The sequence below is a fragment of the Neolamprologus multifasciatus genome, chromosome 2 (assembly GCF_963576455.1).
Source record: "Neolamprologus multifasciatus chromosome 2, fNeoMul1.2, whole genome shotgun sequence".
Classification (NCBI taxonomy): Eukaryota; Metazoa; Chordata; class Actinopteri; order Cichliformes; family Cichlidae; genus Neolamprologus; species Neolamprologus multifasciatus.
Genome location: NC_140440.1, coordinates 12,648,826 through 12,671,457, shown reverse-complemented (window position 1 = coordinate 12,671,457; position 22,632 = coordinate 12,648,826). Strand labels below are relative to the sequence as shown.

The 22,632-nt window shown below is 37.9% G+C and overlaps 2 protein-coding genes and 1 pseudogene across 3 annotated transcripts; 1 reads left to right on the top strand and 2 right to left on the bottom strand.

Annotated features, from left to right (window-relative positions):
- The first annotated feature begins 8,609 nt into the window (after positions 1 to 8,609).
- LOC146524046 (uncharacterized) lies at positions 8,610 to 10,059 on the top strand (annotated as a pseudogene).
- Positions 10,060 to 11,039: 980 nt separating this feature from the next.
- LOC146524045 (uncharacterized) lies at positions 11,040 to 15,235 on the bottom strand. The gene is made up of 6 exons (XM_085134927.1): positions 15,223 to 15,235; positions 13,964 to 14,353; positions 13,527 to 13,886; positions 13,276 to 13,395; positions 13,143 to 13,186; positions 11,040 to 13,039 (listed from the first exon to the last, which is right to left on the bottom strand). The coding sequence occupies exons 1-6, from the start codon at positions 15,233 to 15,235 to the stop codon at positions 12,908 to 12,910; spliced, it is 1,059 nt and encodes a 352-aa protein (XP_084991053.1). The 3' UTR covers positions 11,040 to 12,907.
- Positions 15,236 to 18,339: 3,104 nt separating this feature from the next.
- On the bottom strand, positions 18,340 to 20,775 carry LOC146524044 (uncharacterized). 2 transcript variants are annotated; one of them, XM_085184108.1, is made up of 6 exons: positions 20,366 to 20,774; positions 19,920 to 20,228; positions 19,365 to 19,709; positions 19,056 to 19,193; positions 18,895 to 18,944; positions 18,340 to 18,816 (listed from the first exon to the last, which is right to left on the bottom strand). In XM_085184108.1, exons 1-6 carry the CDS (start codon positions 20,466 to 20,468, stop codon positions 18,688 to 18,690), a joined length of 1,074 nt encoding a protein of 357 aa, XP_085040234.1. In that variant the 5' UTR covers positions 20,469 to 20,774; the 3' UTR covers positions 18,340 to 18,687. The 2 variants fall into 2 exon arrangements, with proteins under 2 accessions (XP_085040234.1, XP_085040226.1); XM_085184100.1 differs by having other exon boundaries at positions 18,895 to 19,193; positions 20,366 to 20,775.
- Positions 20,776 to 22,632: the final 1,857 nt, after the last annotated feature.

Sequence of the window (22,632 nt, the reverse complement as noted above, 5' to 3'; positions counted from 1 at the left end):
CTTTGTTTTGCACGAAACAAAGGCAGACAAAAGGTCTCTTGAGAAGCTTTTTATCTACCTTTGCAATATCTTCCTTATATTTCTTTGCAGAGCATTGTTTGCACACAGAGACAAACACAAAGTCACAGTCATCACTAACAAACAACTGTGGATGGAAACTTGAGCATTTCTGTGGTTGGGCCTTCAAAGAAAGATGTGAGGGGCTTTTCTTTCTGTTTCTCTAATGCCATCTAAAGACGATGGTCTTGCACCACTATTCTAAAACATTTAAAAAAGTGAGATGACAATATGTAATCGTCATGAGTGTAACAAAAAAGCTTACAAAGGCAATTAAAGAGTTAAACAGGGAAGGGTAGAGATCCACCTTCTCAGTCATATGTGACCATTGTTATCACACTTTTTTGTGTTTTCTTTTTTTTTCATAGTATAGGGGATAAGAGGGGAGGTGCAAATCAATTGTTCCTCCTGGCCTATGTGGTAAAGGCAGGACTTTTAAAATGTTAGTCAAATTATTGATTACAGGTTTGAAGCCCTGATGTGGTTTGTTTCCAACATGCCTGGCTTACAACAGCGACGGACAAGCAGCTTGTCCAGATTATTATATAATTCATCTAAAAGTAGCTTGCTCAAGTCTGACTCTTCTCTCACTTCCTATCCAGTTCAAGTTAACAGTGAGTTCTGTTATGAGTAAACAGCTTCAGTGGTTGGTCAAAGGGTGGAGACATGGCCCACAGTAGTAATACACCTGCACTTTTTTTGCCCCCCCCCCCCCCCCCCCCCCACCCCCCCACCCCCCTCACCCCCCACCCCACACCTCCCACCCCGTTTGGTCGGATTCGTGCGCATGCGCGTTCAGATGTGCTCGGCGCATGCGCGTTCAGGTGTGAAAACACACCCTCTGGGCGGTATCGACTCCTCCTAGTGGGATGGCTTAGGTTATATAGGTATAAAAGTGATCCTTTCACATTCTAAGACCATCACCGCCACGGCCTAAGGAGCACAGACACATCGCGCTAAGGACCCCAACGACTCACCGACCTAAGGAGCACAGAATACCATCTGTATCAACCATGACACCCAGCCAGGACATCGCCCATGCCACAGCCGCTCTAGGTATGTCTACAGGAGTATGCAGCCGGGGTCCTCAACGTAAAAAGCAACGCTGTGAAAATGCCGTAGATGGGACTGTATTTAAGTTAGAATATCGCGGCGCTGAAGGGTATGTGTATACCATTAAATATACCGAAGGGACAGTTGTGCTTAGTGTAGATTGTGGCGAGGGATTGTTTTGGGGGGAACCCCAAAGCATCTCTACCAAAAACTGGAAGCTCTTCCGGACCGTAGTGTGTGCGGACCTGGACAATGTGGGCTTCCCAGAGGTGCTGTATGTTTCCCAGTGGAACAGTGCATCAGGCCCTGAGCTTTACAGGGTTGAGGCTGATCGTTTCAATCGCAACCCTGAAGACTTTATTTTTCTCAGTGCATGTGATGACAGGGATAGTCTTATTGCTTCCAGAGGGCTTGAAAACTGGAGGTTAAATCCTTACCCTCTAAACCTTGAAGAGCGCACAAGATGGTTTAAGGACTTGTTTTTTATACAGTGGTGCGACTGGAGAGGTTTGTCGCGTCTGTTTAGCCAGATTGACGACGCGATCAAGAGGGACAGACTCAACACTGCGTACGAGAGTATTAGAAAACGCCTTGTTTTTGACGATCTGGCGAGTTGTCCGAAGACTGGTTTGCCTGCTACCCTGTGCAAACCTAAAATCATAAGACCTTCCGACAACTAAACAATAAACTGGTAGGTTTAATGTGAGGGGTGTGTGTGGGGTTGCGTGTGTATCTATGTGACTGCAGAGTTTGACACATTCTCCAGAATGACTGTGTAACAGTGCCATTTAGAATATGTCAAACTCTGCAGTTTTAGAACGACTGGTTCTGGGTCTTTTCACTCTGCGTGACGGTGTCCGTTTGCTAGCTCTCCTGCTAGGTTTTGTGGTTTTACGCTTTTTAGACAACGGTTGCCCTGGGGGTGGGGTCTTAGATGGTCTGGGCGTATACACATACAATCCGCTACCGTCCTGCTTAGTGGTTGAGGGTCTGGTTATGTTGGTTATGACATCAGACACTATGCCCGATGCGGCTGTTTTTAGGTGTGGTTTGACTATGCTAACTCCTTTTTTAAACAGTGGTACAGCAAATCTAAACAAGCTGCGGAACAAACCACCCAGCCCTGACCCATATTGCGTACTGGTCCCAACATACCCTCCGAGCTCTCCACCAGCCTGTGATAAGTAGTATTTTACATATTTTGAGTCATCAGTGTTGTAGACGGCCATCCTTTTTTTCAAAAATGGTGGGTTATCGGTCGGAAGTGTAACTTGACAAACACCTTGCCGTATAAAAAGGGTATGTGTTGATTTCGATCGTCTTTCAAATCAATTTCTATGTCGTCGATCAATGTCTTTGACACAGGTGTGTAGTGTGGGCTGTCAAATTGTAGAATAGGCAAGCGGCGGTCATCGTCCGTGATATTTATAGCTCTTAATAGCCTCGCGTGGGCGTCACCCACAAGCTGGTAATCAACGATATCTGCATAAATAAAGATGTTATATTTTCCCCCGTATATGTCTGCGGGGTGCGGGGCATATGTGTTTTTATAATGAAGTACAAACGGCTCTCCTGTTTCGAATCCTAGGATTTCCGCCAGTCTCCCTCTAAATGTGAGAATAGTGCCCCTAGGTCCCATAACACAGGCATGGTTAGTAACTGTGTTGTATTGCATTTTAAGGTCTCCAGTGGTTTGGTACTGCTGACATTTAAAATTAAATTCTTTTATTATCTGTTCCACAGATGCATAATGACCCACAGACAGTTCGATCATGGTTACGGCGATGGTTCCATCTTTGACTGGGTCATGAATTTCCACTTGCGAATCTGATTGTGGAAAAGACATCCATATGCGTGGGTACTGTATCTCTATAACAGCAACCTCATACGGCTGATCCAAAACGATAGGTTTTGCTAGCTTTGTTCTAAAATTAGATATCTTATTACCCGGGTAAACATGCGCCGAAGCATTCGAGAAGAGGCTTACATAGAAGCCTGCATTGTTGTTGTTCTTTTTATTCATGCTTTCTCCGTCTATGCTCAGTGTTGAATGAATGTGTGTAGAGCTGCGTCATCTGAGTTAATTACGCCTCAACGATGTCTTTTTCTGGAATCCACGAATTAAAGCTGTCGGGCCATCCTAGCCATTTCACTAGCACATGCTTTTTCCGACCCACTTTTTTTCTAGCCAATATGTTTTCAATTTTAAATGTTTTGTTTTCATCAACAACCACACGTTGTATCTCAGGCTCATAAAATGACCCTTTCAATACCTCTCCAGCTAGATCCGCTAGTCTGTACACTGGGGGCTGTCTCCCTATACGTTCCTTGACTGTGAAAATCTCATCGGTGTAGGTCTGCTCGTATCCTTTTCGAAACTTTCCTCTCAGTTTTGATATTCGTACAGTGTCGCCAATATTAAATTTAAAGCACAGTTCCCTCTGAGGCCTCGTTTTGTACAGCGCGTTAAACACCGACTTCTCATTATCCTTATTCACCTCTGCCGGAGCCATTTGGATAGATCTGTGATAAGCATTGTTATATGCTTGTGTGAGATCTGGTATGACATCTACATATCTCCGGGAGTTGGCTGATGTTAAGTACTTCCACATTCTACCCTTGAAGCTACGATTGAATCTCTCGACAATACTGCATTTAACCTCGCTAGCTGTTGAGAAATGTTTGATATTATATCGCTTCATTAGCTGTTTAAAGGTTGTATTATAAAACTCTTTGCCTTCATCTGTTTGTAGTTTCACAGGGATCCTACCCTCACTAAGTATATCCTCAAAAGCAGCTGATACAACATTCGCTGTCTTGTTTGTTAGGCATCTAACCCATGCGTATTTTGAGAATACATCTATACATGTTAGCAGATATCTCACATTATCATTATCTGACACATATTCACACATGTCAACCAGATCGGCTTGAAACTGTTTGTCGATCCCTGTCACCAATACTCTATTTCTGGGGAAATGGATCCTCACAGGTTTATGGAGTGTGTAAGTGTCGTCTTGTTCTAAATAATGTTTGACCTGAGATATTGGAGGTGTTACACCTGATGCCTCCCCTGCCGCTATACGTAGCTTATTTAAACTGGCCAACCCCGCAGGATGGGCTGGATCATGATATATTTTATGCAATGTGCTTTCCATGACTGTGCAAACCACAAATGACTAAGAAGTTGGTGTTAACACGTCTTTTTATTTAATTTTCACACAGACACAATCACAGACAATGGATACTTGAACAGCACACATTAAACCAGGTGTCTCCCACCCCAGTAGTTTCCAATCATGCGGAGCATGGCTGGTTTAACACGTCGGGCGCAAGTACTTGCTTCTAGCAGGTCCACAATGTTGTCATTAATGGCGCATACTATATTTCGCTCTGATCTCAGTTCACACATGAGGTGTTCTGCAACTCTGCGGATTTGTGTTCCAGTCCCATCTGTGGTGTTTGAGCGTACAAACAGCTGGATGGCTGGGATGAATCGGTCAGTCTTGAGCCTTATCATCACATCGTCATAGTAGGTGTCGAAGAAATACTCAGACAATTCCTGCAAGCAGCTGTGTTGCACCTGACTGGGGTGGCCTGTTTGGCATCCGTAACATGTCTCTTGTAGAAACTCATTCAGCGCCAACATCAACAGGTGGAGAGTTGCGAGTTTGATGTCGATTACAGTTTCCTCCCACAGGTCTGATATGAGGGGGTCCTGCGAGCATGATGGTGAGGGTGGTGGAGTCTGGGGGGTCGGGATTAGCAGCCCTATTGATGGTGACTCTGACAGGTCCCACGACGGCGAGTCATTCTCTGTAAAATGAAAACCACAAGCTCTTAATTTGTCACATAGATATACACGCAACCCCACACACACCCCTCACATTAAACCTACCAGTTTATTGTTTAGTTGTCGGAAGGTCTTATGATTTTAGGTTTGCACAGGGTAGCAGGCAAACCAGTCTTCGGACAACTCGCCAGATCGTCAAAAACAAGGCGTTTTCTAATACTCTCGTACGCAGTGTTGAGTCTGTCCCTCTTGATCGCGTCGTCAATCTGGCTAAACAGACGCGACAAACCTCTCCAGTCTCTCCATGGGGAGGCAAAAAAAGTGCAGGTGTATTACTACTGCCCACCACAACCTTTGTCTGTCAGTGTTGCTGCTGCATGTGGCTTTGCTCATTGTTCTCTTGAGAGAAATGCGGAGGGCCTTTAGAAAGTGCTGTGAGACCAGCAAGAACCTTTATTCATCTGAATGTATATCTTTAAGAACAGTGATGGACAGGCAGCTTGTCCAAATTAATGATGAATTAATTAGATTATAATATACATTTGATATTTAAAAGCACAAAAATTTGAAAATATTTGTCCTTTAAATGACAAAACAGTAAAACTAAATCAATTGAGTTTATTTAACTAAAAGTCTTATGACTTTTCCCTCACCTCCTATCTGGTTCAAGTTAACAGTGAGTTCTGTTATGAGTAAACAGCTTCAGTGGTTGGTCAAAGGGTGGAGAAATGGCCCACCACAACCTTTGTCTGCTGCATGGGGGTTTGTTTGCTCATTGTTCTCATGAGAGAAATGCAGAAGACCTTTAGGAAGGGCTGTGAGACCAGCAAGAACCTTTTACTCATCTGCATGTATATTTGTAAACACTTTTTTAAATAGAAAGATCAGCTATTTCAGTGTCATAAAATCCGATGTGTTCATCTGAACTTATGGTGGACAAATATACAATTATCATATATTCAATTCTTTCACAAAACCACCACCTGTAATTAGGTTTCTGTCTTTAACACTTTGACGATGTGGCAGGCAAATTACAAATTTTTTCTCCCCAAATTTTAAGGAACAACACTGTTGAGGCTACTGGTACAAAAGGCCAGATATTTCTTTTCCTTATAGTCTAGTTCTATCAACACAACGACACACGAAAAAAAAACGTGTGCATATTCAACCAATGTGAAATTGTTAATTTGTTTGCTGCACTTTGAAGAGGTATAAAGATGCCAAGTCAGAAGACTGGATTGAGCTTAACTGTCACTGTGAAAAGTACCCCACACCAGTGACAGTTAAGCATAAAAGTAACTTAAGCAGGAAGAGACACACAAAACCAGCATGCAGAGTTGGGGAGGTGGTTGAAATAACACCCTTCATTCTCTATAGTCACCTCAGAGTACATGGTGTCACAAACAAATACAATGACCTGAAAAAGCTGAGAAGCTTCTGATTCAACTGTAACAGATATGAATATGATAGAGTAATCTTATGTGAACATAGTTGAAGAAACACAGTAAATAAAAAAGCTTTGTCTAGACAACAGAAAGATTTATGTGAAAAGATGAAAAAACAAAGAAAAATCGACAACAAGCGGCATGACTTGTGACAAATAAATATGTCTTATAGTTTAATCAAATTGGTCCCTGTAATTTACAGTTCTGTTTCTGGCCTGTGGTCAGATCTATACAATATATATCGTAGAGGTGGGAATCACCATACATCCCACGATACGATATTATTGCAATTTTTTAAAATATTTTGCGATATTCAGATTCTGTACATAAAGGTAAACTTTATCAATATTCATTTTATCTAATATCAAAGTCTCACACTCAGTCTTTCTCTCATTTCAGTTTTATTGTTGACAAACTGAACGGTTTGTATTACAGTCTAGTCCAACTTAACTGAATCAACCATCTGGTACAATTATAGCTATTCTGAACTATGCAGTTTATGAAAACTATGCAGCCCCTTCAGCAACTGAAGAATTTGAAAGTAAATTAAAACAAAATATAATTTTACATTAAATAAAAACGTTTTAAACTTAATTAAAATAAAACATGTCTTAAATTAAAATAAGTAAACTGTCATGTTTATTGCTGCCAAAAACAAGTTAAACACATTTGGACAGTGAAGGAATGTCAGGATTCTTGCTCAGAAAAAGGATCAACATGCTCTGAAGTCAGAGCACAAAAACCTTTTTTGTAACAAAATATCGATTTCTGCTGTCCCTGTATCGATACATTATTAGCAAACAAAATATCACCATACTACACAGTATCCATTTTTTCCCCACCCCTAATATATTGTATATAGATATTATAAAATATCATTTCAAACAGGACACCAATTGTTCCTTTTATGTGTTCTTCATCGTCTTTTAGTACTCCATACACCTTTTTGTGCACAACATTACTTGCACCTAAAACACACAAAGACAAAAATAGCCATGGTTGATGCATGGAAACTTAAGCATTGCTGTGGTTGAGCTTTCAAACAGGGGTGTGAATACAAACAGTTTCTTCTTGTCTCTTTCAATCTCAGGTATCTGATCTTGAAACACTGTTTCATTTGTTTGTTTTTGTTTGTTTGCTGTTGTTTTTAAAGGGGAATGATACTATAGTTTTAATGTGACTAGTATGTATATCAGAACAAACATCTGGAGTTGTTAAAGCCTATGTGAGAAACAGACACCAACACTCAGACCTGTTCAGTCATGCTGTGACTGATTTCAGTAACACTGTGGTTTGTTTTTGTTTGTTTTCATTGGTAATTGCAAGGAAACCAGGGGAGGTGTTCATGATTCACTTCTCTGGTCTCTCTTTTTTTTTCCTTTTTTCATAAGATTACAAAAGTATATTTGGTTTGACCGCCTCACCTAAGATTGCTGGACTGTGTTAACTTAGTACAATAATAGATTTTTAGCCCATTTAAATTAACGGTACATAAAACTTCACGATGTGTTTTGTTCTGAGGAAACAGCTTCAGTAGGGTTGGTCAAAGACCCACCACAGCCTTTATCTATGAGTGTAGCAGTTGAATGTGACTTCCTTGTTGTTCTCTCTTTTTTATGTAGTTCTGTAGCCATTATATTATATTACTATAATAAAAAGCCAATGAAAAGACACCTGTATTCCATGTTTTGATGTTATTTTTAAGAAAAAACTAAATTCTAAGTTTCAATGGTAAAAAATCTTGTATCTTGCACCTTGGTGACAAATACACAATTAGTGTCCTTTCTCTCTCAAATACATCTTTGTGGATTTTCCCTAAAACCTACAGAATGTACGATGTAGCCTCATTGTTTGAAAAGTTTTTGAAAATTTCCCCTAAATACTCAGGAAAGGTCAGCTCTACCTATATTGATACACTTCATTTTCTAAATCCTGGTTAACCAGAAAGATATTAAGCTATGATCAAATTAAAAGTTTGCATCATAAATCTGATGTGTATCTGATTTACAAAGAAATATCATGAAGCTACTACTCTTACAAGTAAAATACTCCTGCTATAAAAAGATTCCCAGAGCTTGTGCTGAGAATGGCACATAAGACTTTCTGACACATTTTAAGTGGTTATCAAAGTAGTTACTCGGAAAGAAAAACCTCTTAGATCCAGTGATAATATACAAAATGTTCCCTAAATGGGAGAAAGGTCATTTCCTACATTTCAGCCAATCATTGATTTCTGCTTGTCAAACTTTCGTCACATTGTGATGGCTGTACGGCTCCTATTTGAGCAAGAGAAGATCAGTAGAGAGCAACAAGAGTGTTGTACCACAATGATCAGAAAACCTCCTGCTTTGATTCTTTTTTGTACACCATGTAAGTGCAATTCATTGCTCGTGAGAAACACATGAAGAGCATGTTTGTACTACACCGTGGTACATATTTACTGTTGCTGGATATTTATCTAACAGTATCTACACCGATTTTGTCATTTTGTTAATTGCATTTTTTTTTCTTCTTCAGCTGTGATTCAAACTTCAGAGGTTCCTCAGTTGATCTCTTTGACTGTTGCTGACCTTGGTGACAATGTTACTTGAAGTCTCTGAGAAGGAGTTAAAATCCTTACACTGGTATAAAAGTCTCCGGGACACTTGACCCAAAGTGTTGCTTCTGTTATTCTGAACAAAAATAATTTCAACTGGTGCATTTAAAGATTCACGTTTCATACTGAACAAAGAAATATTTACTATCAGAAATGTCAGCAAAGACAATGAAGCAACATATTTCTGTCAAACGTGAACCACATATTCACAGATGTTCAGCAGTGGCACATTCTTGGCTGTGAAAGGTAAGACTCTACCAATGGCACTAAAACTGTTATGTTCAGTGAACATTTAAATCACTACAAAGAATAAAATCTATTATAAATTGTTTAGGTTACAAATCTGACTTAATTTACAGATCACAACCAGCAGGAATCAATCTACATGAAACAAGTTCAAAAGAAAGAGTCTGTTCTGACCGGAGACTCGTTGGCTCTCCAGTGTTCACTTCTCTGCACGAGCAAAGAATCTGAAAGGCAGACTCCAAGCATCATTTACACTCACATGGACAGCAGAGATAAGGCTCATACAGGACTACTCTGATGCTGGGACTTCTTACTGTGCTGTGGTCACATGTGGAAAGATCCTGTTTGGTGAAGGAACTAAAGTAGAGATAAGTATTAACATTTGTATTTAAATCCATCTCGCATTGAACCGTTTAGCCTGGCTAATGGGAAGAGCTGAAGTCAAAACAACAATGTTTTATTAAGATGTTTTCTGTCCTAATCATGTTTTATGCAAACCACTGAAAATAAATTACACTATAAAAAATAAATAGACTTGTTTTCTTTATATAATGATTCATTTATAATTGCGATCATTAAAACCTGACAACTTTTCATTGGCTAAAATCAATGAACTTTGACTTTTGTAGCTATTGACTACTTATGATTTATGTGTTTTAATTAATCTTATTGATCCTAAATGGTTTATCAGTACATAATGCTTTATTTTATTGTTTTTCCAGAGTCAGTATCAGAATTTGGGCTGTTTGTTCTTGTGCTTGGAGTATTCTTGACCAGCAGCGTGATTTTGATCCCCATTCTTGTTTTCTACAGCAATCGAAGGAATGTTTGTCAACGTTGCACAGGTTGGAAATGTTAACAAATACTGATAAATTAGTGCTTTTTTGAATTTTTTTGAATGATTACCATATGTAGTATGTGTGACAGAGCAGCTACTTCACTGACTGTGTGCAGCAAACATAGATACTCAGACATGTGCATATACAAATACAAGCACAACACAGACTTTGCAACTTAATTTCCATGTGCATTAGAGTGTTTGAGATCATTCATCAATCAGATTTTTTCCAGATGATATTTTATGGTTTATTCTTAATTCCTTTTAATTTTGACCAGAGCCTCAATAACACTGCCTTAAGTGTGTCAGGCCTTTTATTTATTAAGGATGTAGATGCTGTCAATCTGCTGTAAACATTTTTAGGCCGGTCACTTCATCTTTTGAAGTTAGTTAAACTAGATTAAGTTAAAACAATCTACTTAAAGAGTTCACTCCCCTTTCTCCTATGTATTTCCATACTCTACAGCTGACATCTGGACCAAACACCTTCATACTTTCCATAAGTTAACCTCTTTTTGGTTAGCTCTTTAAGTTTTCTTTATATTTTCTGTCATACTGTCACAATTTCAGTACATTAATTGCAGTTATTATATGTACACATACTGAGAATGGATTGGCTCCCATCATATTGGCAAGTCAACAGTGGATCAATCAAATTCCATAAATACCTTTCTGGTAAATATGTGGCACAATAAAGCAATTAACCTTTTATTTTAATAATGTCATATCATGCAGCGATAAATAATAAAAATGAAAAGAACATCAACTCTGACCTCCAAAAATTCAGCAACACTAACATATGAATATTTTGCAGAATGACAAAGACACCAGCTGTGCAGAACTGGGTTTGTCCAGAAAAACAAAGATGAAGAGCACAGAGTGTGTGTACTCTGTTGTCAAAGCAGATAATCACACGTAACACCGTCTCCAGGGCAGCGCAGGGCCGATGCAGCGGACACACTCATTTCAAAGTTATCAGCATTTATTTCCTTGCTGCTTTGTTTACTTTCTTGTGGGAAACTCAGTTTGTTAAGAAATCACCGCAGCTTGCTTGTCACTATTTTTGCAATATCACCATATCTCCGTTATCATAGTTATTGATTTTATTTTGCTGCCATAAAAAATATATTTTTGTATTAGTTTCTTACATAGAACAGCTTCTGTAGCTACTTCAGTTTGTCTGTGAAATCAGTTTTTGCTTATCGTGGTCCGAGAGCTTTCGAGTATAGTTTTCAAATATATCATAGGAGTTTATGTTTTGATTTAACTTTTAGATTCCTTTTTTGAATTCTTTATAATTCCAACAGTGGCTTTGATTTCTTGTGATATTTTTGAATTGTTTTTTTCTAACATCAAATATTAAGTTTCTGTTTTGCAATGATGTTTTTTGGTTTTCATTGTTATTCTATGGATTTTAAATTTGGGGGATATATTTGAGGAAGCTTTTATGTTTCTTTTTTTATTTGATTTATTATAAATTTCAACAGTGGATTCACTCTGTTTCTCTTCCTGTCTTGTTTTTATGCCAATGTCTTGGTTCTTCTGTATCACCTAGTCTGACCTGATTAAACTGATAATCACCATCTTATAATATTCATCTTATATTATTTCCCCTTAAGCTTGAATCATACTTGGTTAGTTCGAAGTAATAAGGATGTCTAAAGTTTCTGTATAGCAACAATATTTTCTGGCACAACTTCACCTACTTTTAAGGTGCACGGAGAAGAAAAGTACCTGATGACTAGAAGACTCCAGTGGAAACGCGTTGGTCACTTAATAACACTTTTCCTTTATACCTTAAGTGTCTGTAAAGTTTCTGTATATGCAGCTCTGACTGAGTGAATTTAATCATAGGTTGTAGTTTAAATATTTCTAACAGCTGAAGAACAACTTGAAATGACAGAATGTGAATCATCTGTTAAACTTAAAAGAGGTACTGTGCATTGATCAAAAACAGCAAAAAACAAGACAGACGCCAATTATCAGCACCCGAGAAGACATCGTGAACGCTTCCTGGTCATCCCGTGTAGATGTCAGTGAAACTGTTGGGAAGACAACGTTGGAGAAACGTGAACATTTCATTTGTACTGTATAATCTGCAGATTCTGACAGAAATCATGCAAAGCGAAGTTGAACAATAACAAGATTTGATAGAAGGTGTTTTATTTAATTTCATAATTTGGAAGATTAATGTTGACAAACACAGTAACATTGAGAATAGGATTTTAGGACAATGCATTACAACAAGACTGCAAAATGGTAAAGACAATGATGTACTATGATACAATAACCTTCCTTTAACCCTCATTGTTCTACTTTTCTTTCTTCTGAGACACAAATCAACACTACGTACTGATCAAAATCACCTGAAATCTGTAAACTTCTCTCATGTGTGGTTTCCCTGTTTGAATACATCAGCACTTTCCTGTTAGTCTTTAGTTTCAGCTACAGTACTTTTCTTATTTATGTATTCACTCTTTACTTATTTCTCCAAGATTTTATCATCATACATCATAAAAAAGAAATGTAAAAAATGCAGTTGGTACAGATTTAATTTGTATATTTACTACATAATTACCAAGAATGATAATCCCTTGCTTTCACAAATGTCTGTTTGTTTTATTTTAATGGGTATGCACTTATTTGGTATGCAGCCTAACTATCTGAACCTCATACATTCCAGACTAAACCAGGAACACTGCTGTTCGGATCTTGACATGTATACAAACATGTACATTTTCATTATTAAGTTGCCATCAATCAAAGTGCATTTAAACATGCTGATAATAATATGTACACAAAGCCACATTATAAAAGAAACAATTAGCTCTAAGCAAACATAAAGAAGATTATTTCATACCAAGGCATCATATATAGACCTAATCCAGCCCAAAAGTCTTGGCGGCCATATAGATCTGCTGCCTCGTCACTGCGTTTGCACTCTTTGTTATACTTCTGTCAACTTTCAGCGTGGTAAAGACAACAGCAGAAAACATCCATGTGTCCTTATTCTAGGAAAATGCAGTGCATAAAAAATATTAGAAACATAAAAAAGAAACTTAAATAAGAAACATGTTATATTGTTAAGAATATTCTTAGCTTTAATTGCTTTACCTGCTGTTTTTTCTCATCACTAAAGATTTTCTGCAGGTCAGCAGCTTGATTGTGGAAAATACAGATAACAATGTATAAAACTCAAGATTTATATGCTTTTATTAAAAAGAGAATTATGATTAACTTAAATTACCTTTGGGATGATCACTGTTGTTTATCTTGATTGTGTAAATGAGGACAGCAATAACAATCAGACTTATAACCACGACAGCGCAGAGCAAGAAAACAACTGTCTGTGACCACACGCTGCTTTCTGCAATCATATTAAAAAGAAAAGGAAAAGATGAGATGAATGCCAAAGTGCAATAAAAAAACAACTAAAAATGACTAGTTAAGTGCCATTTGTAACATCTTTTCTAATTAATAGAGTAATGATAACGTTACCTTGAATAACCAGTGTAGTTCCACTTCCCAATAATATCTCCCCACATGTGGCCACAGCACAGTAGTAAGTCCCAGCATCAGAGGAGCTGACGTTCTTAGAGAAGCGATAAACACATGTCTTCTGATGGGCAGATCTTTTTTCACATATATTACTTCTGTTTCTGTCAGTGTAGATGATGTTTGGAAGAGATTTATCCGATCCATCTCTGACCCAGAGAATATTGAGACGTCCTGGACACGTCTTGTTGTCAGAGTCAGAGAAGACTGAACACTGGAGCGTCATTGTGTCTCCTGGACGGACTGGATTTGATTCTATCAGCAACTGACTGACTGCAAAGTTTGATGTCCTCTGAGCTTTTCCTGTGTAATACAAATCATATTCTTCAAAACATGCACAGAAAAATGTGAACATTTGTAAGAGTAGGTTGGCTTATTACCTGTAACTAACAAATATATTCCACCCCATGTAGTTCCAATCCATTCTGTGTTTGTACAATGATAGTGACCCTCATCCTCTTGAACTGTCTCCAAAATGATCAGGCTGCTAAAATTTGCATCAATATTTATCCGAAATCTTGAGCTCGAAAATCCAGGACTAAAATCAGCTTTAGACTGAATCAGAGTAACTATTAATTTAAGAGTATCCCCGACGCTCTGCTTGTACCATTTGAGTCCCCTAATGCTGAGCTCTTTGGGAATAGCACATGTCAAGGTTGCTGGTTCACCAAGCTGAACAGTTTCAACTGGAACCAGAGAATCTGAAATAAGAGAAATAAAAGTTTGACGTTGTAACTTTCCAGTGTAAAACTCTTTTATTCTGTATATGTCTATTTGACATAAAAATCCTTAACTAAGAACATTTTTAGACAAAATAAAAATGCACTTACATCCTTGGTGAAAATAAACCAATGTAACCCAAAAGACGATCATCGTGGCACTGCTTTTTGTTGGGGACCCTGCTGGTATTTCAATGAGTGAAGGAGGTGGAATGAATGTTTTAGGTCAGTAAAATGCACCTGATTGGCTAACACAGAATAGATTCAAAAGTACATTTCCTGTTACATTTACCTCTGTGCTTTGTAAAACGAATCACCTCTCTTTCATCTTCTATTGTGTTGGACTCTGGTTTTTAACACTGCCAACATGGTAACTATTCGTGTCCTTCGATCTTTTAATGTAAGAAATACCTATAATGTGTCACACTGTACATTTCAGGGAAAATTTGCAGATTGAATATTGGCCAGGGGACACGACATTTTGCCACCTGTAGAGCTAAAGAGCAGGCTGAACAATGGAGATAGTTTATAGTCTTCAAAAAACAGAATATTTGGCCATTTTTGTAGCAAATTTCATGAGAAACAATCCAGGATTATTCACATATTTGAATAAAAATTACACACCACCACGGAGAAGCTCAACAAACAGACAATAAGTCCTCCAGAGAAATTAAATATATTAAAAATACAACAAGACACAAATGGTCCTGAAATTTGTCAGTCATAAAATATTAGATATATTAAATGCCCTTATAGTTTTTACTCTGTATTCACGACATCTGTTTTTTGTTGTTGTTGTTTGTTATTAATGTATTTGAAATGATATACCACTTTTCTCAGCTTACTGACCAACACACTTTTTACCACACATTCATAATATGAATTTAAAAGGAAGACACACGAAGCAACTTATCCCCAACCCAGAATGGGCATCTTATCGTTTTTCAGTGTAGAACCACCACCACTGGTAATTTTCATTCATACCCAATGACCCTTGGCTTCAATCCTAGGTTTGCGAAGATTTAAAGGCCACTAAACTTGAAACCTTCTATCATTTAGCTGTAACTTGAAATTTTGTCCTTACAGGTTATAAACAGAATAATTGACAAATAGCAGCCGAGTCCAAATCCTAACTGAAACTAGTCTGGAAATTATTTATTTCTTGTAATGAAAGCCCAGGTCTTTCACACAGACCAGGCGTTGGTTGTTTAACAAAAACCAAGCCATAATAAAATGGCTAGCATAATATGCAGGAACAATACAGTCTTGAAGTCCAGAGGTCAAAATGGGACATGCCCCCCAGGATGGCTGATGATGACCAAGCTAGGATTCTGTGGGACTTCCAATTAAAGACAGACAAGCTGTTGATGGCTAACCAACTGGAACAGGAGTGGTGGACAAGCAGAGGAAGACGGCCGTAGTGATAGCTGTAGCTGCACCGAATGACAGCAAACATCAGGAAGAAGGAACACGAGAAGAACTAAGAGTTGGGAGGAGAACTCCAGAAGATGTGGAGGGTAAAGGTAACAGTGGTCCCAATGGTATTCTGAGCACTTGCGCAGTGATCCCCCAAGCTAGGCAAGTGGTTCTAGCAGATCCCAGGAACACCTTCGGAAATCTTTGTCCAGAAGAGCGCAGTCCTAGGAACACAAAGATACTGCAGGACCCTCAAGCTCCCGGGCCTCTGGTAGAGGAGTCAAAGGGCAAGACCGTAATTGTTTTATATATGTATGTTTGTAAGTGTGTTAATAGAGGGTTTATAAATACATATTTCATAATGTAATTCATGTTTAATTCAGTTGTTAGTATTTTATGAGACCTCACCAAAGTGATAACTATTTTTTGCCTTATGAAGCATTTATAAATACAATTAAAATAACTCAAGACTCAAAAAAAGCCTCAGCCATCTTCACATCAGAAAAATGACACAAAAATGACAATACAGATGCAAACATGACCCATCTCAGGTTTGCAAATTATTAAATGTATGTAGGACCAGAGTCGAAGTCTTTAAGAGTTTAAGAAGAGAACAATGCACTGAGCAAGTGGAGCCACAGAGTAGCTTCACTTAAATGTACGGCAGCTTCTTCATTTATAATAAAATATGAATGTTATCACAAAACAACAGTGAACATTTCAAAGATCTTCATACATAACTGCAAATACCATAAACAAAGTTCCCACCATATTTAAATGATAATGGAGGAAATAAATGTTTGTTCATTCATGAGGTTCAACTTTCCTCTCATTGGTAGTCTGTTAGGTGGCTTTAGTAAGATGAACGTGGCTTCATGACCAAGCAGAGGAAGGACATTTGTTGTCCTGCAGTGAGTTCTGTTGTCAGCTGGAGTCAGCCTACAGAGTATATGATACAACTGGTCTGTGGGCCACTGTTGTCTGTGGTTTTGCTGGTAAGTCAGCAAGCCACAGAGAAGAGCAAAATTATAACAAAGAGAGAAGTGAAACTGAGTTTTAAAACTATGAAAAGTGTTCCCTCTCTGCTTGATTCCAGACCACTTGTCTGGAATATTCGGCAGTCACAGTAATCCGCTTCCAGTAACATTCAGTCAGGATCCTGGAGGAATCACTGCACACGCACGGTGGGTGAACCCCCTGTCTGACCAGAATCACATTTGCGGGACTATAAAACCAGCATGTCAGTAACCAGTAAGGTTCAGTTCTAAAGTGCTTCTGAAATAAACGAAGTAGTCAGGCTGTGTTTTCAAATAGGTGAACTCTACTGGTGATATTCTCCTCAGTACAATGAAAACTCAGAGCAGTTTGTCGGGATAAGGTAATTAAATATTATTAAAATAAATATTATTCATATTAATCTTAATATTACTATTACTAATACAATTTGATGAAGTCATGCAGATTCACAAGGTTGAGGTGGTTCGGGCATTTGACAAGGATGCCTGCTGGGCACCTCCTGGGTGAGGTGTTCTGGGCATGTCCCATCGGGAGAGGCCCCAGGGCAGACCCAGGCCACGCTGGAGAGATTATATCTCTCGGCTGGCCTGGAAATGCCTTGGTGTCCCCCCGGACAAGCTGGAGGAGGTGGCTGGGGAGATGCTGCTGCCCCTGCGACCCGGCCCCGGATAAGCGAAAGAAGACGGATGGATGGATAGATGCTGATTAATCTAAAGAAATGGAAACAAATTATGTGTTTTTGAGACAGACTGCTAGTAACAAAATGTCTAAAGACACAATTTAAAATTCATTCATCAAAATAGTATTTTATTGTTTATCAGTAAGTATTGTATTTGCAAAGGTGGGGTAATGGGTGGCATTACTGGAAAACCAAAAGACATAAATCATTAGCTTTTTGCTCTGTAGAGTATAGATTGCTGAGCAGAAGTCAAAATAACCACATGTCCCAGAACCAACAAGTACCTGCATCCCAGGAAGGGGTAGAACTGTCCAGTGGAGAGTGGTGACCATCTCCCACAAGGATCAAGGCTCAACAAGCCCCAGACTGGGACTCATTCTTTCCTTTTTGTCACTATGTAACAAAACTTGGTTTATATCACTTTATGGAATTCCAGTTATTTTGACTGTTGTCGAAGTCTGATTACTGTGATTTTAAAATTGGGTATAACCATAATGACTGACAGAAACCAAAATAAAACCATCAGGCTCCACCTCTGACTTAGCTACGTCTAGCTGCTGCCTTTTTTCCCCAAGGTACAGCCACAGCATCCAGCACAGATGGGTCACACACTTGATTTTGCATAGTTTTTATATTGGATACCCTTCCTGACAAAATGCTCCCATTTATCAGGGTTTAGAACAAGCAGAAAGGGTACACTAGCTCATGACCCATGAAGCGTTTTTGTTTCTTGTATTATTATACTATGAAGCCACTAGGCCTTACCTCTGGAGTAAGGAAAGTCGGCAAGTTTTTACTTATTTCAGAGTAGCCTAGACTAACTGAGTTATTGTCAAAATTTAAGTTCATAGCTAAAAACATACACATACAAGAAAAATTCCACACTGACTCTGTTTTAAGACATTTAATTAAATAATTAGTGACTTTCTTGTACTGTTGATATTTTGTGTTATATTGTTGTATTAAACTACATTTACTATCAAACAGGAAACTGTATATCCACTGTAACCACTTTTTACTTTCATTAAAACAATGTGAAAATAATGTATTCATGTGGATTACAGAGAAACACATCAATATACTAAATAATATTAAAGAACACAACAACACAGACTAAAACCATTCATTCATACATCTCTAAAATAGCTTAATAATATACTTTTTAGTCTTTGCACATAAACTGGAAATACAGTGTCAAAAATATACAAATAATTACATTTCTAACAAACAACAAAAGTGAAGTATATATCCACATTTATGATGCTAGTAGAGCTTAATCCAGCCCAAGAGCCTTGACATCAGTGTAGATGCTCTCTTCCTCTGCAGGTTTTGTATCCTTTGTCCCCGATTTGCTCGCTTTTTTAAAAGTTGGTGCCGAATAAACCAACAAGTCCTCATCTGTCTGAGGAAGCAGCACACGTTAATATTTACACAGGTAAACATGCTGGAAGCTTATGGCTCTGTTTGTCCTCATAATTACCTGCTGATTTTCCTGGTCACCACTTGAAATTACATTTGTTTGCAGGACAACTGCATCTGTATTGTCATTAAAAAAAAAACAAAAAAACAAAAAAAGCAGTAAAATTAGGTTATATTTGCCTAGTATTGATTGCTTGATGTGATGGGAGTGACTTTGCTTACCATTAGAATATACATATGAACTCTTCTTTAGCTTCTTGATTGAATAAACTAGACAGGCTATAACAATCAGGCTTATAGCCAAAGCGACACATAACAGATAGAGAAATGTATCGTCCTTCTTTGAACAGCTTCTCTTGACTGCTGACATAAAAAAATAAAAAATAATGAAAGTTCACAGTAATTAAAAGTGTTACCAAAAGTATTTTTCAATTATTTGATTAGGCATTACAGAATAGATAAAAAACTAAAATGTAACGAAATGCACAAATCCTCTAATTGCCCCATTATATAAAAATACTACTCAATTACCTTCAGCATCGCCTGTTGTTTTATTTCGAGAAAAAGACTCCACACATGTGGCCACAGCACAGTACGTCTGAGAATCAGAAGAGCTGAAGTTTCTGAAGTAGCTGTAGAAACATGTTTTTGTTGAGAGTGCCTCTGAGGTCCTTTCATATTCATCTCCACCATTCACATGAGTATAATTAGAACCCGCGTTAGATTGATGTGGTTCTGCACTCAAACAGAACACGTTGTCATCTACTGGACATGTTTTATTCTGGAAGTCATGGAGGACCAAACACTGGAGAGTCACTGTGTGTTCCTGATGGACAGGATCAGATGGCGGAGCTGTAGTGAAACGAGGCTCAGGTCCTAAGTAATTAAAAAGAATGTGCAAAATCACTTGTTATTTTAAAAGCAAAATTCAATAAAAAGCGTTGCTTTTGTTTTTATATTAACTATTTGGTATTCGCATGGCGGTACGCCTATACATACCTCCATGCACAAATGAGCAAACAATCAATGTAAATTTACAAATTTTACAGAAATCTACAAAAATTCTTCAAGTTTTTGTCAACTTACCTTCAACTTTTAAGTAGGTTCCATTCAAAAATGTTAGATCTCGATTTGCTGTTTTCATACAGATGTAAACTCCTGTATCACTCTGCTGTGCTTTTGTAATATACAGATCAAATATTCCAGGATCTGTTACAGTTCTAATGCGCTGATCAGCACTCTGAGAGCTGAATGATCTTCCTAAGATTTTAGGAAAGTCTCCAGAAACAAGCTTGATCCAAAACAAGGTTCCTACATCTCTACGGGGGCACGTCAGGTTAATATTCTCCCCAACGTAAACAGTCTTTGTTTCGAAAGTCTGTTCATCAGAGCAACCTGACCAAAAACAAAAAACAAAAAGGGAAAAAATCAGTCAGTCAGTCATCATGAATTTTGTTTGTCCTTTTAAATTTCTTAAATTTCATTACTTTAAATATAAATCTGCAGTAAATATTATCTCTCCATATACTTACGACCAACATTGAGCATCAGGAATAAATAAAACAAAACCCTCATTTCTGGTGTTTTGACTTGATACTGCTGTAATAAATAAATGATCCATCTAAATATAATCATATGAAGTGGGAGGAAACACTTTCAGAGCAGTCTGATTGGCTTCTCGTTTCGTTGGTTTTTCACTGCATTACCGTAGTGGAAACAATATGAACCATCTTTCCAACCTAAGCGCATGAAACAACACCAAATGTAGGTTGTGTCATTTCATATTTAAGACTTGTTGTGGGTTTCTCAAAATGAAACTTACAGAAAGAATACATGAAAGAATAATTTTGACTCTCAGCTGGAAAGAAATGTGCAAAAACATTTTTTTATAACTTTCATATTGAAATCCACATTGATATTGAAACTAAAGAGCCACAATTATATTTCCAAGTGAAACACATGAACATTTTAAGAGATACAAATTTAAGACCCAAAGACTAAAAACTAACATTTTAAATCATTAATCAAAGTTATCGTTTGATTATTGATTACAGGTTTTGCAGATTGAAGTTGTCAGCAAAAAACATGTTTTCTAGTCTAATTAAAGTTAACAATACATATTGATTATGCTAAACAACCAAATAAAGTTGTGATCCATTGGAATTTGATCAATATTGCACCTGATTATTGTAGTAATTAACATCCACATGTTATTTAAGAAACCAACAGAAGAAAACAAATTACAGAAAACAGTTTAGTCTACTTGCTAGATTGTTTGAGAGGTGCATACCTGCTGCATAAAGAAATTGAAATATCACATAAATAACATGGAAAATAATGTCATGATGCAGGCTCAGTCATCCAGTTAAGGAAGTGGTAGTGAAGGACATAAAGTTTTCAGTGGGAGAAACAGTGAAACATTTCTCATTTAAATTTATATATTTAAAAATACTGCATAAGTGTAATTTTTGATCATATGAAAAATGACACTTAAAAAGGGAAACTACAAATTACTACAAATTCCTGAGAACTCCCAAAGAAAAGACAGATCTAATGGACATTTTAAACACATATTTAAAGCTTAAAAACTACTGAAAAGAGTTCGTGATGAGCTTGTTTTAATTTTCAGAACAAAAAAAGTTCTTTCCATTGTTGTAATGGAAAAAACATTAAGAAATATAACTTCATGTTTTCAACTATCATTGAACACTATAACCAGAATCAGTGACACAGAATCTCATCTGCATCCTGATCGTCAAAGTTCATAGTTTATTGTAATGTGTGAACTACAGAAAGAACACATTAGGTTTTCTTGTCCTTGATGACATTGCCTTCCCACATCAGGAAGGCTCCAACCCCGCCTTCCTAATGTGTGAGCCAACCAATAAGACCACACCCTCCACGATGATGACAGGATATAAGTGCAATGCAACGTGTGGTGTTACGTCTCATCTAAGGGGTTGTGACCCATGAAAAAGCATCAATTTCCCCCAACTTTCAGGCAGCAATAGAACCAACTTATCAACAATGAATAAATGTTATATTTATTATCAACAGATTTAAAAACACAGGCATTTAGCATAATGTTAGAGTGAACTAAGGCCAAACTTACAAACAAAGGCTGTCTACTGATATAAAAAATAAGATACTTTACGAGAAATGGCCTAGTCAGCTGTGCCGAGCTTGAAGTCAAAGTTTTCTTTGCAACAAAAATATCTATATTTTATGGTTATGTTACAAGTTTTGATTCACATTGGCTGGATGTACCATATTTTCATTAATGTTCCTGTTTATTTACAGCATGTTTTAAACAAGATATAGATTCTCTGTTTGGGGAATTTATTATCTCCAACTGGGGTTTTTGATCGTGGCTCCTTATGTAGAGTATGGTCTTCAGGGTACACCCTATATAATGAGCCTTTTAATAATCTGCAAGTTGTAGATTGACCACACATCTTCACACACCATCCGATTGGGGTCTGGGATGCAGGGCCTTCGTGCTACTATCTTGTCTCCACCCCAGGGAAAAGAGTAACAACTCCTCAGTCTAGGTCTGGGGGTGGCCGTGCCTGGACATGGGGTCTAGAGTAAGTTTGGGGAGTGTGATTTTGTGTACAGTGTCCATTTGTGTCTATCTCTACGTAGGGTGAGTGCCGAGTGTTTGTTTGTCTGTGTGTGCCTGCTTGTCTGGTCAGGTCTTAGACTCCTAGATGTCCCCTCACCACACTCCCTGTGTTGGTGGCTCTCGGTGTCAGGGCTGGGCGCTCAGGTATGTACCGGCTCACTCCCGGTGGCTGCT